General features: G+C 43.6%; 1 protein-coding gene across 4 annotated transcripts in view; it reads right to left on the bottom strand.

The window, feature by feature from the left end:
• Positions 1–3,899: 3,899 nt before the first annotated feature.
• The window catches only part of LOC137520694 (transcription factor HES-5-like), a 117,947-nt gene continuing 102,432 nt past the window's right edge, over positions 3,900–19,414 (bottom strand). For 2 of the 4 annotated variants that reach the window (XM_068238969.1, XM_068238970.1), the window contains 3 exons: positions 12,034–12,164; positions 5,430–5,604; positions 3,900–5,311 (listed from right to left, as the gene is read on the bottom strand). In XM_068238969.1, the coding sequence (XP_068095070.1) occupies positions 5,136–5,311; positions 5,430–5,580 (327 nt within the window). In that variant the 5' untranslated portion in view covers positions 5,581–5,604; positions 12,034–12,164 and the 3' untranslated portion in view covers positions 3,900–5,135. Of the gene's footprint in view, positions 5,312–5,429; positions 5,605–6,604; positions 6,696–12,033; positions 12,165–19,414 lie in introns of those variants that run through there. The other 2 variants (XM_068238968.1, XR_011021917.1) reach the window with 2 other exon arrangements.

Below are 19,414 nucleotides of genomic sequence, written 5' to 3'. Positions count from 1 at the left end.
CCAACATCTCCAGCTCGTGTAAAGTCACTGCTGCTCCACTCCAAAATGCTTGCCTATGTGTCCCCATCCAAAATCGCCGCAACAATCCGCATAGGAAGTGGGGTAGAACATCCGGATTTTTAGCCAGTGTGTTGTGCGCTCTCCGGTTCTCATTGCTTTGTATTGGCCGGATGGTGCAGTCCGGCTCCGCCCCGGATACGGCTGCCGGAGGAGCCGGACCCCAAAATAGCGCATGTTGGAACGGACGCCGGAGTCTGGATCCGGCCCGGATCCGGTCCGGCTCCGGTCCGGCAGAACGGACGCATGTGAACGGACGCATAGGCTTTCATTGCCATGCCGTGCGTCCGTTCCGTCCGTTCTGCAAGCGGTCCGGCTCTGGCACGGCGATTCCGGACGGCCACCGCTAATGTGAACCGGGCCTTATATGGAATAAAGTATTTGCTATTTTTCTGCCTATTTTCATGTGCTTACAATCACATGACCAATAATTCAACAACTCTTCGGCAATCCTTACTATGATCTGATAAGTTCCAAATGAAGAGGTACCCATTAATGATACAATTTTGATTGTACAATCTTACTACTTTTATATATAATATGAGGGACTACCTAACGTACCCATTCAATCTATAGTTACTCAGTTTATCCTTCTACAACACAGATTTGGTAAAGGTGTCCACTAACGATACAATTAGGCAAACAATATACAAACAATTATTTGAATGAACAATCGGAAATTAACGTTTGGGACCACGAACGGAGGAAAATTTCCTAACCAATCCGATTAATGAAATCACTCCAGTTTTTGGATCAATCCCATTAATCTGATTGGTTAGGACATTTTGTCCGTAAGTGGTCCCAAATGTGTATCACTGATCATTCATATAAATAATAGTTTGTGAATGATCGTTCATAAAACTGTATCGTTAGTGACCACCTTGCGATTGCACAATCAAGATTGTATCATTGATGGCCTGATCATCTTAGAAATCGATTCCCAGCAGATTTGATGACTCTGATTGAATCTGCCAGAAAAATCGATAAGCTTATGGACAATTTCAGACTAAAGGTGGCCACTAACTGTCCAATTACTAGCGAAAAATCGTTCGAGCGATCAGAAATTCTGATCGGATTGGTTGTAAATCTCCATTGGTGGACACAATCGATTATGAGCGAGTGAAAAAAAATGTCGTCCGAATGAATTTTCGTCAAACCAAAATGTGGATTTTCTTGTTGGTTGCGATAGATAGGAAGCAAAGATTGGTTCGTTGATGGTGTAGTGAATGATGTATTACAATATTTCACTTCCGATCAGAATTTCTGATCGCTCGAATGATTTTTCGCTAGAAATTGGATCATTAGTGGCCACCTTTAATCCTAGTACACAGACACATCCAATTTTAACTGGCCAATCAATGACCAATTCTACCACTTCCATGTAGCATGAGGACCAATAGATTTTGAATACTCTGAACGGATTGTGTAGGTAAACCCTCATACTACATGGCAGTGGTAAAAGTGGCCAATCAAGATTGGATTCCTGTATACATCCTTAATGTAGACACACACATTATAGATTGCCATCTAATGTGGCAAAACGATAAATCCTTCTCTGACCAGACCGATCTATTCCATCCACACACAGCACACAGATTTTCAAAAGACTTCAGCATGAAATCTATTGAAAATCAATCGATCCCCAGCATTGGACTAGTCGATGCAGTGCAACGCTATGGGCCCCGCCCTCAATCAGTCAAAATCTCCTGTCTGGTCCGATTGATAATTTCAATCGATTTTGGCTAAAAATCAGTTAAAATTGCTTTCGGGCAGGCATGTTGGTGCATCGATTTTTAACAGAATCGATCAGTGACCGAATTTGCCGCTATATACGTATAATTGGGTACAATCCTTTATAAAGTGAAGGATCTAAGACACATATGGCCTCAATTCACTAAACTTATCTCCTGTCTTTAATAACTCTTCTAGAGTTGTTACCATGGTAATAAGGCATGTAGTATTCAGGAAACATTTTACCTCAGGCAAGCCTAAAGTTAACTCTTCTGTCTTTAAATTAACTCTCCAATCCTTAAAATAACTCCAGAGTTAAAGACAGGCTGTTAATTAGCTGCATGTGAAAATAACTACAGAGGAGGTAAATTAACTACAGAGGAGGTAAATTAACTACAGAGGAGGTAACTTAAGGAATGAAGAGGTAAGATAACTCTCTCACGTGTGGAGGTAAGTTTTCTCTTGCCTTATTATCTCTAGCATGATCTTAGTGAATTGAGGCCATAGGCCATAGGCCTCAATTCACCGAACATGTGTCGTTGCCTCTACAACATCTGTTTAATGGCCCATACTCACGAGGGACTTTTGTCGCCTCAACACGCTGCGCGCGCGTGTTGCGGCGACAGGTCGCCCGTGAGTATGGGCCGTTGCACGCGCGCGCACCCCGAACTGTCGCCCGTCGCCATGCGATTGAAAGTTTCAATCGCATGGCAACAGTCGCCGCCGCACCTCCGCCGCAACTGTCGCTAGTCCGCGTGAGTACGCGGACTAGCGACAGCAACCTCCATAGAGGTAAATGGAGCTTCCGGCGGGGGGAGGAGGAACGTCGACGACAGCTTCCGTCTCGCCGCTGGTCCCTCTTCCGCGTGTGTACGCGGAGGGACCTGGAGAGAAGCTGTCGCCGGCCTGTCGCTAGCACGCTCACGTGTGCTGGCGACAGGCCACTTCTGCAGCCCGTGAGTACGGGCCATAAGGTTGCAATCAAGCCAAGTCAGATTACAGCATTACCAGTTCCATCAGTTTCAATTTTTTTATGTTTTTTGATATATCGATTATATGGAGATCAATTATGTGGAATTGAAGAAACCATTTTAATGTTTTTTTTTTGCTATACAGTTTTTCTACAAAGGTTTGATACTATAAGACTGCACTCCAGTTCCTCGTCTTTAAACCTGAGTCCTTCTCTATAACGTAACTGATGACCGAATTTGCCAACAAGTGTTTGGCTACCATTACCCAAAAGACACACACACTGGTTTGATCCCAATGTAGGTGGTGTGGTAAGGCACACTATTTTCCCCTGAGCATTGCTGCAACTCCTTTAGATTGTAAGCTCACAAGGGCAGGGCTCTCTCACCTTTAGTGTCTTGGAATTCATTATACATTTTATTTATCATGTTACTTTTATCACTGTAATTACCAATTCTGTATTTTGTATCGATTCTGTATTTTGTATCTTGGTGTACACCATTGTCTGTATTATTATGTACCCCGTGTTTGTTTCTTACTTTGTACAGCACCACAGAATATGTTGGCACTTTATAACTCAATAATAATAATAATAATTACTAGCAATGAACACAAAAAAAATTCTCCTAACTGGCAAACCTCCACTGACCCAAGCAAGCAATTAAATATAACCAATAACAGGCTTCTGGCGAATAAACCAGATTAATGATTGGCTAGTTGCTGCTGTCTTTGATTGGCTCAGCTACTTTCGCTGCCTGATTCAGCAGAAATTTGCAAGTTAGCAGAATGTATTGCCGATCATTATTTGGTTGTCTGATACATACATTCAATTTTGATTGGCCAATCACTGACCAATTTTACCCCTTCCATTTAGTATGAGAGTTCACCAACACAATTTGTTCATAGTATTCAATAGCTTTTGACCCTCATACTACACAGAGTAGGTAAAATTGGTCAGTGATTGGCCAATCTTAATTGAAAGTGTGTTCCAGACTTTAGTTAAAGTGACAGAGTTCTCCCACCTACTAACTTCCAGCTCTTGCTCAGTCCAGAATTGGGTGACAAAAGCTGAATTTCATTAGGTAGCTTTACCATTACCACCGTATTAATAATATATAAGTACAATTAGAAGGACACTTGAGTCAAAATAAGAGTATTTTATTGAAGTGTATGACAGGCACAGCTGGAGATCAGTTCGCAATATACATCAATATCATGTAGAGTGTCGAACGCGCTGAATATACACATTGATAACGTTCATTTCACAGAAATTCCAGACTTTTAACATTCATAAAAATGTACTTTTATAAAAATAAATGTCCCTCCTGACTGGAGGAATTCTCAAAGCCCATTTAATGGGAAAACCAATCACAGTATATAACATCCAAACAGATGTTACAAGCATAATGCTGAACAACACAGCATAAAAAAATGTAAAGGGAACTTTAAGAGAGAGGGATATGGAGGCTGCCATATTTATTTCCCTTTAAACAATACCAGTTGCCTGGCTGCCCTGCTGATCACTTTGGCATCAGTAGCATCTGAATCACACACCTGAAACAAGCATGCAGCTAATAATTGTCAGATTTTTTGATAGAAACATCCGATCTGCTGCATGATTGCTTAGGGTCTGTGGCTTAAAAGTATTAGAGGCAGATGATCAGCAAGACAGCCAGGCAACTGGTATTGTTTAAAAGGAAATAAATATGGCAGCTTCCATTTCCCTCTCACGTCAGGTTCCCTTAAGGCTTTTCCAAAGAAAATACATTAAAATACCACTTAAAGTAGAAGAAAATTATTTGGGGCACAGAAACATTTAACAGGCAACCCCAAAATGTCTGCAGCTTTGTGCTGTACTTCAACAAAATGTAAATATTACAGTACCTATATATATAAACTTTATATATATATATCATCAAGGCATGTGTATACTACATGTCTTGAGTTATATAGCTCCTTATACACTTCACACAGACTCTGTGCATTACAAATTCACTATTAAAGTCACTTCAGTATTTGAAGTGTTGACCTACAGGCCCTGATGCACTAAACTTTTCTCAAGTTTTATCTCTTCTTATCCTTTCCCTCCCTTTTCTGTAAAATACCTTTTCAATGCCTAGTAACTAAAAAAGTACTACACGATGGAAGAAATAATAGATATGTTTTGTACATCAGGGTCATTGTATCCTAAATGAAGGAAAACCATAAACTTTCTACAAGAAAGGGTTGGCTAACATCTCTAGTGCATTGCTTCACACTTGAGAACATTGGCTGGTGAAAGTTCACTCCCAGAGGATCATGGGAATTCCCAGAATTCAACAAGCAGTGATAGTCCTTTCAACCTAACAGAATGCGGTGAGCAGTGTCCTTGGATCAGTTCACCAGGGTCTCCATACAGATTTACTCTCGCTGAGCTGACCAGGGACAGGCGAGGCTGGTGTTAGGGTTGTATTGAAGTGTCTGGTCATGTTGTCCTGAGCCATGTAGCAGGCAGAGTCTTGGATGCCAGTGGAGTAGCTGTCTCTATGGACTGGGCTGGGGGCTGATGTCACATCTAGAAAGAGGAAGAAGACAAAGACGTTAGTTATGCATGACAATCCATGGTCACCTGGTACAGTCTTCTGCTGTCATCTCTATGGCACAAGCATAAGATCTGAGAAAGGGGAACTTACTTTTCCCAGCCATGTGCTGCTGCAGGAAGGAGACGGTCATCTCCAATATGTCGGCCTTCTCAGGCTTGGAGGGCAGCTGATGCTTGTGGAACTCTTTCTCCAGTAAGAGGCGGAGCTGCTCGATGCTGCTGTTGATGCGATCTCTTCTCATTTTCTCAATAACGGGCTTCCTCAACTGCACAAAACAAGACACAACATGGTTACTATCTCATTACCGGCATGGCCAACATCATCATCAACATCTGATCTCACTGCCTAATGCATGGGGCCCAGAATGGGGATAAGGCTGTTTGGCCCACTAAATAATCATAGAGGCTAGCATTTTCTACAAAAGAATATCCTGCACAGTCAATCTCAGCCAGGACTATATCTGCAGGAAGTATGTATGTTCAACCTAGGTTGGTGCATGTACCATAACATGAACTACTAGTAAGTTAATTAGTTAGGAACAAAAAAGTGGCCAAATAACATACAAACAAAATAAAACATTTTTACGTTTATAGAAGACAGTAAAATAATTTTATAGAGAATTGAATGGAATTGTTCTTTCCATCAACAGTTTTTCCATCAATTTTGTTGAAAATTCAGGAAAAATTCCTGATCAGGCATTGGTAGAAAATTCTATTTGTTTGTTCTATAAAACTGATCAATTGAAAAAGAAAAAACGCAAGCTCCTCTCTGGCATAAGCCAGTCTGCTATTAGTCATGGAGAGAATCCGAAGACATATCAAAAGTTGTTTAGGTAATACCTTTAATAACTAACTGTACAAGATTTCTTTGAAAGCTTTGAAAACTTCTTCAGACATGAGACAGAAGTGGGGCAGAACCATTGGCTCTGACCCAGTTCTGTGTCACAAAATCTTGTGCAATTGGTGATTAGAGGTATCACCTAAACAACTTTTGTTGTCATGTCTTCTGATTAGTGACATAAATGATCTGATAATGTCAGCACTATATAAATGCATAATGACAATAATAGTATAACATTTTAGTTAATATTAAACTTTTTTAAACAATAAGAGTTTTATTTTATGAGGGAACATAGGCTCCACCATAGGGGTGTCAGACACTACTGCATTCTGCACACTGATCTATATATCACTATACAGGCTAGTAATAATAACAGTAATAGTAATGAATGAATGACAGTAGCTGGCACTAGAGGCAGCTCTTACCTTGCGGAGGCCATTGCTAGACTGATGGTCCAGTGTCCTCATACTGCAGGGAGCCATGGAGGTAGCAGGAGTCAGAGGTGTCTAGGGTTAGCTAGAGGCTGAGTGTGTGTCTGTCAGTGTACAGCAGCCAGCCCTCTATATATACCCCTCTCTCTGCATAACAATGTGTGGAGAGCTTTTCTACAAGAGGTTCCCACACTCAGCAGCCAATCACAGGCCGGCGGGGACAATGGACGTGTGTCATATGAAGCTGGGCTAGAGCATCTGGAGCTGCTATTGTGTGGACAGATATGAAAGTGTGGGAAAGACACACACCATAAAATCCCCCTGGCTGCATCTGCCGGGCCGGCACTAAACAGGGGCTAGTGTAATGACACCGATACCATAAACAGCCCAAACCAGCAGCTTGTAGGAGGCCAGAGGCATGGGAAGACACGCTCTCCACCAAGGCAATCAATACGCCTCCAATGTCACATCATGTATTCAATAAACAGTTACATGTCCACTGGTGTCATAAAGGAAGGTATCAAATGAATAAATTAACCTCCCCGGCGTTTCATTTCCCTGCAATTTTTTTTTTTACCAAAAATGTTTTTTAAATGTTTCTTTATATTGTGAGCATTTTTGTGGACCGCTTGCAAGTTGCCCGCAAGAATGCGTACAATCTAAAAAAAGCACTTTTTTAATTTTAATTTTTTTAACATTTTTATTAAAACAATTTTTTAAATATATTTTTTACTTTATTGTTTGCTGCTATGGGTAGTAGTGCTGCCCGTAGCTTTTTTTGTATTATTATTATTTACAATTAGAATTTTTTATATTGGATTCAATACAGATGTTTGTGTTGAATTCAATACCCAAAAATTTGAATTTGCCGCCTGATGTGATGACACCAAGGGACAGGAAGCAAGAAAAGCGGAAGGAGAGGATATTGCCGCCGGAGATCGCCGAGAAGAAGATGGGAATACGCGTGCAGGGAAGCCGCAAGGTGTCGGCGAGGAATCCTGCATGCCAACGATGCCGCAGGTGAGTCATTGTAATAACTGGCTCAGTCCTGTCCTTAAAAGTAGGAACTTTAATACACAATGTAACATAAATTAGGTACATTTTCCATTTTATTGAATTTGGCTTATATGATTTTTGGCGATTCAAAGTTTTTCATAAGAGTTCTTTACCACTTTTTGGCCTTGATTCACTAATACAAATAGCACGCCTTATCAAAGTTAACACACCTTATCAGAGTAGCATAGCAAACTTATGCCTGCCAACTGCAACGAGAGCTCCACTCGTCCTGCCCTGAGCCCCTGCGGGTTCGTAGCACTCGCTATGCTACTCTGATAAGGCTTATTAACTTTGATAAAGCGTGCTAACTCTGATAAGGCATGCTATTTGTCTTAAGGTGCGTACACACGCACTACGGCCGCCAACGACGGGTCCATCAGACCCTCCCGCTGGGCGGATGTTCAGCCAACAGTAGCGCGTGTGTACTCGCTGTCGGTGGACTGATAAGACTGTTTCTGAATGATCTGCTCAGCGGATCACTCAGAAATCGCATTATCAGTCTGCCGACAGCGCATACACACGCACTACTGTCGGTTGAACGTCCGCCCAGCGGGAGGGTCTGATGGACCCGTCGTTGGCGGCCGTAGTGCGTGTGTACGCACCTTTAGTGAATCAAGCCCTTTGTGTCTTTTTGCAGAACTGACAGCCCGCATACGTCAAGTTGGCTTGTTGATACTTAATAATGCCTTTTTCCATCGGAACCGTTTGGTTTTTTTTCTGCAAGCCTGCCAACGATTTGTATTAAACCGCATTCATGGCAAACACTTGCACTACAGCATGCAAAAACATGCCTCCTATCGCTAAGGTAACACGTGGGTAAAAATGTGTATGCAAATCCGATCTCTATAGTAAGGGCTCATTCACACTAGGGGCATTTCTGGCCTTTTTTCAAGCGCAGGCGATTCTTAAAATCGCCCACCAAACGCTTGTGCAATGAATCTCTATGAGAAGGTTCATATCAGCGCGGTTTGTGCGCTGTGCGTGCAGCAAAGAGGTGCCGGTACCATTTTTGGGGCGTTTTTGCCTCAATGGAAGGTATAGGAAAAACGCAAATGCTCACAAAATTTTTAAGAATAAATACATTGCATTTATTATTTTCCGGGTCAAAGAGTTCATTTCCTGACTTGCATCAGGGAGTGAATTACAAAACCGCTCTGGAAAAGCGCTTTTACCAGAAACGCAGTGCACAGCGGAGCGCCGTGAGGGGGAAAAAACTCAAAAAAATTGCAAAACGCTTGCTTTTGCGGTTTCGATTTTAGGTGTGAATGAGGCCTTATGCACCTTTTACACATGACAGAATTTGTGTGCGAATTGCGTTTTTGCAAATTCGCTGCAAATCTAATGTAAGTCGCTGGCATTGCATTTGACATGTGCTGTCGTGAATTTTCACATCTAACATTTTCTGCATAAAAATTGCGACATGCGTACAATTAATTACATACATTGTCATGTAAGGTAACTTCATTAGTATGCACGGAAATAAAATATTGAAGTATGAATATCTGCATTAAAATGCAGACTAAAACAGAAGAATTAGATTCGAAAAAAAATCTGAAAATGCAGAATTGCAAAAAGAGCACTCTTACTGGCTCATATATGTGTAGAAATATTGCTGTCCAGTGGCGTAGCAATAGGGGGTGCAGAGGTAGAAACCGCATCAGGGCCCTTGGGCTAGAGGGGCCCCAAGGGGCCCACCCCTCAAACACAGTATTACCTCTTTATTGGTCCTGTGCTGGTAACAATCACTTCTATAATTGTTTTGAATACCGTAGTAGTAATCATTAACACACAGTTTCCCATCCCCTTCTTGCACCTCTGACACTGTAGTTGTCCTTGACTGGTTTTGGTGTGTTGTATCAATTGTTATCTGTAGCATGCTTGGGGGGCCCCAATGCTAAACTTGCACTAGGGCCCACAGCTTCTTAGCTACGCCACTGTTGCTGTCTCCTATTCTCTGAAACTGAGTATGTCATCTGACATATAGAACATGAAAAGAACTAAATATGCCAACAACTGACCTGATCTGACTAATAATAATAATAATAATAATAATAATAATATGCATGTAGGCAGCTCTGACATTTTTTGCCGTAGTGCATTACAGAGAGAAAAACAAATTTTCAAAATAACAGTAACAGTAAGGGCAGATCGACCAAGAGAGAGATTTCACTCTGATCATATCTGATCGGAGAGAGATCTGTTGCTTGCCCATACACCGCTGAAATTGATCTGGAATCGGTGTTATGAAGCTGCGTCCGCTGCCTTACTGGCCCCCCTGATGTTCCATGTTCCCCCGCCCTCCTCCTGCCCCGTTCACTATACATTACCTGTTCGCGTCTGCCACTGCCTCCAGGCTCCTTTGTCCATACATGCGCCCCACGTGGTTGCTGGAGTAACGGGGGCGCGTGCATGATGTCACATACATGCCCACGTGAATGCTGGGTACCGCCACACACCTGACTGACCACGACGGCCTGACATCTTGAACCATGCCCGACCGATTAATGCATACATGTCAAACTCCAGCCCGTGGGCCAAATCTGGCCATCAGAGCCATTAAATGTGGCCCTCAAGTGGTTTCCCCACTTTGCATAATGTTTGGCCAACTTTAGACCACCAGGGAAGCTATATGGGGGAAATTACTAACCCTTGGGAACGGTATAGGGGAGGGTGGGGGCCTCTAGACTCCAGGGAACTGCATAGGGGAGGGAGGACCACTAGACACCAGGGAACTGTATAGGGGAGGGAGGGGGCCTCTAGACACCAGGGAAGTATAGGGGAGGGAGGGGGGCCTCTAGACACCAGGGAACTGTATAGGGGAGGGAGGACCACTAGACACCAGGGAACTGTATAGGGAAGGGAGGGGGCCTCTAGACACCAGGGAACAGTATAGGGGAGGGGGCCTCTAGACACAAGGGAACTGTATAGGGGAGGGAGGGGGTCTCTAGACACCAGGGAACTGTATGGGGAGGGAGGACCACTAGACACCAGGGAACTGTATAGGGGAGGGAGGGGGCCTCTAGACACCAGGGAACTGTATAGGGGAGGGAGGACCACTAGACACCAGGGAACTGTATAGGGGAGGGAGGACCACTAGACACCAGGGAACTGTATAGGGAAGGGAGGGGGCCTCTAGACACCAGGAAACAGTATAGGGGAGGGGGCCTCTAGACACCAGGGAACTGTATAGGGGAGGGAGGACCACTAGACACCAAGGAACTGTATAGGGGTTGGAAGGGGGTGATTAGACACCTAGAAACTTTATAAGGGAGGAATGTGGCCAGTAGGCATTGAGGTTGGCCCGCGGCTTGGTCCCAGTGCACAATTTTGGCCCACGTTGTATTTGAGTTTGACACCCCTGGATTAACGCCACCAATTTCAGCCTGAAATTGGATGCATTGTTGGTCAAGCATGCACTCGGCGGCAACGATTTTTATCCAATTTGATTAGAATAATTTAATCGGATGGTCGATCGACAGCCAAATCCACTGATGTATGGCCACCTTGACTCTGCAGGATGTCTGGTTTGTCTTCTTAAAACAGAATGTATTTGCGACAATTCAACTTTAGGGCTCATTCACACTATGAGTGTTTGATGATTTTTTTTTAAGCGCTGGTGATTTTGAAAAGCGCCCTAAAAGCGATTGTGTAATGATTTCCTATGACAGTGACCACATGAAAAGGGTTCGATTTTCTTGAAATCGCAAACGCGCTACATGTACGATTTTCTGAGAGCTTTGGCTCAATGGAAGGTATAGGGAAATCGCAAAGCTCTTAAAAAAGCACTTTGTACAGAGATTTCCCCAGCACTTTTATGAATAAATACATTGTATTTATTCATTTCCGGGTACAAGAGTTCACTTCCTGACTGATGTCGGGAAGTGAAAAAAATCATCGCTGAGCAAAAGCACTTTCTAAGCGCAAAGCACAGGGAAAAGTGCTATAAAAATAAGCTCAATAAATAGCTCTGCTCTTGCGATAGCGCTGGCGATTTATAATGTAAACAAACCCTAAGGGTCAGATCCCACTAACGCAGTTGTGTACAGTTGTGTCCGCTTTTCAGCATCTGTAACATTGATGTGTTACTGAGAAGCGGACACAACTGCGCGCGCGCACAACTGCGTTAGTGGGCTCAGGCCCTTAGTGAGCGACTGTGGTTACCCACAATGCACTGCTACTGAATATGCAAATTATCCCTTTATGCCCCTGCTGAAACCAGGATAAAACGTAAAACTGACTGCATTGTACTGTGTTGTTACTGTGCCTTTTGAACATGGTGTAATTCATAACAGAGGCCCAGCGGGAGAGATCAAGGCCTCCAGCCACAGATAAAGCCCTTCAGTCAGAACATTGGGATATGAACTTGCCACAAGGTCTGTGTTGTTGCTCCTGGCTGAGGTCTTGGCTAGCCGGCCCCCATTATCTCCTTTGATGCTGGCAGTGTGAAGAGGACCTGTTCAGAGCACACTTTCACACCTCAGCCTTCTTTGATCCAGGCCTGTGAGAAGACAGCAGAGAGGTGATTAGGCCTAATGACAGGGAAGTGTGCCTGACACACAGCTGTGATTTGTCACATTTCTCTGGGACAGGAGGAAGTGTGGACCTTTATTACCCCCATCAGGAACTGCAGCAGGTCTATTCTACAGAGGAGGATCACTGCAAACTCATAGATATACAGATTCATGGCTGAATAAACATATCAAATAGAGTAATGTCTGTCTACTATTCCTCTGAGGGGAAGCACTGTGGTGTAGTGGACAGCACTCTCGCCTTGAAGGGGAGAGCATGGAACGGCCAGTAATTTAATTTACAGCGGAGCTACCTGTAATCTGAAAGACGCCTGTATGTACCGCTACGTCTGGGTTTACTCTGGTCACTCCGGTTTCCTCCGGTATCCCAAAAACATACAGATAAGTTAACAGGCTTCCTCCTAAATTGGCGCTAGACTGTGATACATACACTACACGATACATACATTGATATATGACTATGGTAAGGGTTATATTGTGATCCCCTCTAAGGGACAGTCAGTGACATGACTATGTACTTTGTAAAGTGCTGCAGAAGATGTCAGTGCTATATACAGGGGTTGGACAAAATAATGGAAACACCTTGAAAATCAACAAAATATATTTTAATATGGTGTAGGTTCACCTTATGCGGCAATTACAGCCTCAATTCTCTGAGGTATTGATTCATACATAATAATAATAATATTGTAGGACATTAGACTATGGCTATGGTAGGGATTAGATTGTGAGCTCCTCTGAGGGCAGTCAGTGACATCACTATGTACTCTGTACAGTGCTGCAGAAGATGTCAACGTAATATAAGTACTAAATAATATTAATGGTGCTCACTATAGCCTCAAAAAATTAAGATCTCCTAGTGCCCTTTTCCACTGAAACTCGTGAATGCAGGTATGCTGCAATTTTCCCTATTGACAACATAAGATTTTCAGTGTATTGCAAAAATGTTTTTTTCCAAATCAAAACTTAGCCAGTGGAATATGTGCATGTGCAATTTGGGGGAAAATGCAGCCAAAACATCATTTGTTTACTGTTTCCTGGGGTGCAATAATCAAAGGACAACTGAAGCTAGAGGTATATGGAGGCTGCCATATTTATTTCCTCAGTTGCCTGGCTATCCTGCTGATCCTCTGCCTCTAATACTTTTAGCCATATACCCTGAACAAGCATGCAGCAGATCAGGTGTTTCTGATATTATTGTCAGATCTGACAAGACTAGCTGCATGATTGTTTCTGGTTTTATTAAGAGTCTACTGCATCCATAAAGATCAGCAGGACAGCCAGGCAACTGGTATTGTTGAAAAGGAAATAAATATGGCAGCCTCCATATCCCTCTAGCTTCAGTTGTCCTTTAAATTTAATGTCAGGTGAGCCCAAAAAATATCCGAAAGACACTAAACGCTGATTAAATAAGGAGTACAAACCCAGAGGTGAAGGCCGGCATAGAAAACTATTGCAGTAAATATGCCCAACGTCACTGGTTTGCTTGGCAACAGGAAAATGATACTGTGAATTTAGCCTTGGTCTAGCCTGTACATTCCTGGTCTGTGGTCTCTCCTTGCTCACTCACACCCCTCCTCTTTGATGCTGGATGAGCACACTTTCACACCTTGGCTGCCTTTGATCCAGGCCTGGGATAAGACAGCAAAGAGGTGATTAAGCCTAATGGATGTGGTGGCAGGGAAGTGTGCCTGACACACAGCTGTGAATTGTCACATTTCTCTGGGACAGGAGGAAGTGTGGACCTTTATTACCTCCATCAGGAACTGCAGCAGGTCTATTGTACAGAGGAAGACAGATAAACCCACTGGATTGTTAGAACTCTCAAAGTATAGCCAAGATACATACATACAGTCCTGGCCAACAGTTTTGAGACTGGCACAAATATCGTTTTTCACAAAGTTTGCTGCTTCAGAGTTTTTAGAACTTTTGTCAGTTGTTTCTGTGGTGTTTTGAAGAATAATTATAAGCATTTCATAAGTTTCAAAGGCCTTTATTAACAATGAATGTCATGAAAAAGAGAAAGAACGCAGGGACAATGGGAGCCCGTTACATTAAGTTTATGCAGAGACAAGATCTGCAGTGTTGGCCCTTCTTTTTCAAGACCTGCATTTCACCCTGGCATGCTGTCAAATGTCAATCAAATTCTGGACCAAACTGGCAACCCATTCTTTCATAATCAATGCTTGGAGTTTGTCAGAATTTGTAGGTTTTTTCTTTTTCCACCATCCTTAAACCTCTTGAGGATTGACCACAAGTTCTCAATTGGATTAAAGTCTGGGGAGTTTCCTGGCCATGGACACAAAATTTGACTGTTTTGTTCCCCGAGCCACTTAGTTATCACTTTGGCCTTATGGCATGGGGCTTCATCGTGCTTGAGAAGGCATTTATTTATTATTTAAGTATTTATATAGCCCCGACATATTACGCAGCGCTGTACAGGGTATATTGTCTTGTCACTAACTGTCCCTCGGAGGGGCTCACAATCTAGTCCATTCTAGTCTAGTCTAATCTAGGCATTGTTCTTCACCAAAGTTTTGGAATGGTTGGAAGAAGGTGCTGAGGGAAGATGTTTTGATACCACTCTTCATGGCTGGGTTTTTAGGCAAAATTGTGAGTGAGCCCACTCCCTTGGACGAGAAGCAGTCCCACACATGAATGGTCTCAGAATGCTTTACTGTTGGCATGAGACAGGACTGATGGTAGCACTCACCTTTTCATCTCTGGGCAATCAATTTACCAGTAGTGATGTTCGTGTCTAGAACTCATGGAGAAGCATGTGCATTTGTTTGATCAGCTGATAGATTTGCAAAGCTCTGATTTGCTGTGATCACATCCTGCTTTAGCACATGATCATCACTAGCGAATCAGAGACTTGCATATCTATCACTTGATCGAACCGATCACATGCTTCTCCATGAGTTCTCCTGGACACGGCCATCAGTATTAGCCAGAGGCTTCAATATTTGGAAAGGGGATTTATCAGAGAAAATGATTAGTTTGTGAGCCCCTCTGAGGGACAGTTAAGTGGCATGTAACAGTTAAGTTACATCTTGCTACATTCAGATCCGTTACAGAGCTCTCTGGATTGTGTGGACTGATTTAGTAATGCATGGTGAAACTGGGGTAAAAAAACAAAAAACAAAATATTGATCTAGTGTAAAAAGCAATGACAGCACCAGAGATAAAAATATCTAAAACTGTCAGAGGAAATAGGGGCAGGGTGTTCCTGTGTAGTGTAAAGGGACAGTTCAATCCCAGCCTCCATGTGGCACAAGTCACAGGCATGTGCTCTGCTCGGCACACTTTCACACCCCCGACCCATAATGGATCCTTGAGCTGCCAATGTAAATATTGTCTGGCAGAGAATCCATTTTCCCAGCACCCTCCAGGAGAAGACAGAGGGCTGCTTGGTGTGATCAGGCCTCCTAGGGCTGCCATAAGTTACTCAGGACACAGTCTGGGCACATGGAGGCTGGTGTCATAAACGGGAAAAAGAGGAAAAAGAGAAGGGACAGAAATTATTTACTGGAAGTTTACAGGCCAGTCAGGACGGGCAGTCGGGGAGCGACGTGGCTGCAGCTTCTCAACTGCTTCAGATCGGCCACCAATAGCAGTGCACGTGTTCAGTGTTCAGCTAACAGGCAGTTAGCAGGTGAGTGTAAGGAACCTACCAGAGATGTTGGGTTGCCGTAGGAATAGACTTTTACTTACTCCATATACTGTACCTCCTCCCCCATACATCTTTAAAGAGCCACTCAACTGCAGGTCATGTGTTCTTTATCTATATCCACAAGCCTCAGAACCATGTTGGTTCTCAGCCACACCCCCTCTTACAATCGCCTGTCCCACATCCCAGAAATCACGTGCCACGTTATACCTGTAGCCACCTCCTCTCTGGTCAATGTACTGATAGGGCAGGGTCACCTTCTTCTAAGGCCCGGTTCACATTAGCGTTTTTTTGCGGAACGTAGTCGGAACGTATACTGTACAAACGGAACGGATGTGAAAGGATCCAATGTTGACCTATGGATCCATTCACATGCGTCCGTAGGTACGGATACGTTCCGGTCCCTGGATCTAAACATTTCTGCAGGCCCTAATTTTCCGGACCATTCTGCCCAGCGGAATGGATCCGGATAAAAAATGCTGCAGCATTGGGGGCAATGAAAAATGGATCGTTTCTTCACACTAGTAAAGAAACGGACCGTTCCACGGGGATGGGGGCATGGGCCGATGCAACGGGAGGGTGAAGCAGCCGGGCGGGTTGGTAAGGGAGGGAGGGTAAAATACATACCTAATGTTCTGTAGCAGCCGGCGGTAGAGGCTTCCGTCTTCTTCACATGACGCGCTGTGTAGCCAGAGCGGAAGAAGAGGAAGCCTCTACTGAACATAAGGGATGTATTTGCCAGCGAAACTGAGTGAAAACTGATCCGATCAATCATTGGTCAGATCTGTTTTCCCTTCCATTCTGCAGTGTGCACAGAGCCATCCGGATCCGGTTAGCGGTTTGGCTCAAAAACGCAATGTGAACCTGGCCTAAATCAGGGATATTGAACTCCAGTCTTCCAGGCCGAGGTCCTCACACATTTTGGCACAGCTCAAATTAATTGATGGCACTGGGCAGTAGCACAGAGTCAATAAGAAGCTCCAAGCTACTGCACAATCTAACCTGCACAGTGCAGGAGTGCGGCAGCAAGCTTTCAGAGGGTCCCGAGGAGAAGCAGTGGTCGGGAAGAGAACATGGGAAGCCTTATGGAGGGTCCAGAAGCTTTCCTCTACCAAGGTAAGTATCTGACTATTTAAGTGGACCTGAGCTCTTGCAAAGAACAGACTGAAAACTGTTCATTGCACATGGAAATGTGTGGAAATCAGCTGCACTGAGCTGTGTTTGTTTATTTAGCTACAGTTCAGTGTAACAAGTGTGTAATCAGTAAGCATGACAGGGCAGAGGCATTAGCTGTACAGGAAAGGCAGATGCTTTAACCCTTCCTTTGCTCCCTGATAGTTCATCCAGTACATTTTCAGGGCTTTTGGGGGGATTTCTGTGCATTGTAACAAATAATCTTTTACATACTGTGCCTAATCTTTTAGTGCAGAGAGGAAGTTCTGAGCTCAGATCCACTTTAAGTTGGCCACAGATCAATAATGCAGCCCAATCAACCACTCGCTTCAATAACTTTATTGAACTGGATTAAAATCGGTGCCGCAACAAGCATGCTTGATTGACGATACGACCGATTTTGCACATGAGCTACGTGCTATATGCGCCCACCACGTGGTGACTGCAAGTGACGGCGGCGCTCATGGGGAAGAACATTTAACATTTTGGGGGATGGACAGCGATAAAGCTGATTTCGGAGAGATTTCATGCTGAAATCGATCAGGAACGGCGCTGCAGTGTATGGGCAGGAAACAGCTCTCTCCCCGATCACAGGGAGATCTGTATCTTGGTCAATTTGCCCATTCATCGCTAGATGTATTGGTAGATCCCAGCCAGGGCACGGAGTGCACAGAGTTTGCATGTTCTCCCTGTGTCTGTGTGGGTTTCCTCTGGGCACTTCCGTTTCCTCCCACATACAAAAAACATACAGATAAGATAATTGGCCTCCCCCTAAATTGGCCCTAGACTACGATACATACACTACACGATACATACCAAACACAGAATATTCACATTGCGATTTTCTCCTGGCGGACTCAAAGCGCCAGAGCTGCAGCCACTAGGACGCGCTCTATATGCAGTAACAGTGTTAGGGAGACTTGCCCAAGGTCTCCTACTAAATAGCTGCAGGCTTACTAAACAGGCAGAGCTGAGATTTGAACCTAGGTCGCCTGTGTCAGAGACAGAGCCCTTAACCATTACACTATCCAGGCACATACATAGACATAGGACTATAGTAGGGATTAGATTGTGAGCCCCTCTGAGGGACAGTTAGTGACATGACTATGTACTCTGTACAGCGCTGCGGAAGATGTCAGTGCTATATAAATACCAAATAATAATAATAATAATAATGTATGGGCAACTTTAAAGGTTTGCTTTATTTATCTAGCACTGATGTTCTTCCCTGGAAATCTCTCATGGCAAGGTTGACAGCCATCACTAATATACTGTACTTTCATTACATTGACACCTGATGCATGTCAGCATTATTTTAGGCTTATGCACAGCAGACATTTTCTTGTATTGGAGGATCTGTGTCAGTTTTTAGAAACAGCTCCTACTGTGCTTCTCACAACAAAAGGGGGGTCCTGACTCAGTGGGGGAGGGGGAGGAGAGGGTGTCAGACAAATTGTCACCTAGTAGATACTTTAGACTTGAGAGAGGACATGAAGGTGTCACTAGACACACATGGCTGCAGATCAGGCTCAGCCACCCAGCAGTTTCCCAGGGCCAGCAGCAGGCTTCATACCAAAAGTCCAGCAGTGTAGCAGGGCTTGGTGCATTAATGATCCACACTGAAGCAGATAGATTGCCCATCACCTAGTATAAATGTTTTGGTCTTTATTATTACTATTTTTTATTTATATAGCGCCAACATCTTCCATAGCGCTGTACCGAGTACAAAAAAATAAATATGAGAAACATGGAGAATGTGGAAATTTCCGCCTAAATTCCCATTCTCTGATTGGTTTATTCATTCTGAGTCTTCTGATTGTCATAAAATTACTGCATATCAGTAAGGCGGATTTTCTGCATTTTACAATATAGTCAAAATCCGCCGACTTTAGCGGTTAATAGCAAATCCCCTATAGGTCCTAGAAATAGACATTTTCAGGGTATATAAAACAGAAGTGTGGGAACAAGAGAAAATTTTTTTTCAAAAAGACCTTTTCGTTTTTGAGAAAATCGATGATAAAGTCGGTGGAAATTTCGGCGGAAATCGGTAGCAGAAAGCGGAATCAGTGATCAGCAATGGCAGAAAGCAGATTTTCTGCGGAATCGAAATTTTGCATTTCCGACCATCCCTGACACATAATTTGATGGTGCTGATGGAGAGGTGTGCGTAACGTCACATGACGGGTGAGAATAAGGGTTTGTTTCAACTGTTGCAGTGCGGAATCGCCTGGATTCCACCGCGGACGAAATCGCATGCGGATGCGTTTCCGCATGCTGTTTTTCCCGCGATTTCGCATGGCTAAGAAGCAGGCGAATTTAACCATGTCACTGCCTGTATAAATTTCCATAACATTACATGCGAAATCGCAGGGAAAA

Source organism: Hyperolius riggenbachi, chromosome 6, assembly GCF_040937935.1.
Source record: "Hyperolius riggenbachi isolate aHypRig1 chromosome 6, aHypRig1.pri, whole genome shotgun sequence".
Classification (NCBI taxonomy): Eukaryota; Metazoa; Chordata; class Amphibia; order Anura; family Hyperoliidae; genus Hyperolius; species Hyperolius riggenbachi.
Note: the sequence above shows the minus strand (reverse complement) of the source record. Positions and strands in the feature narration are given on the sequence as shown.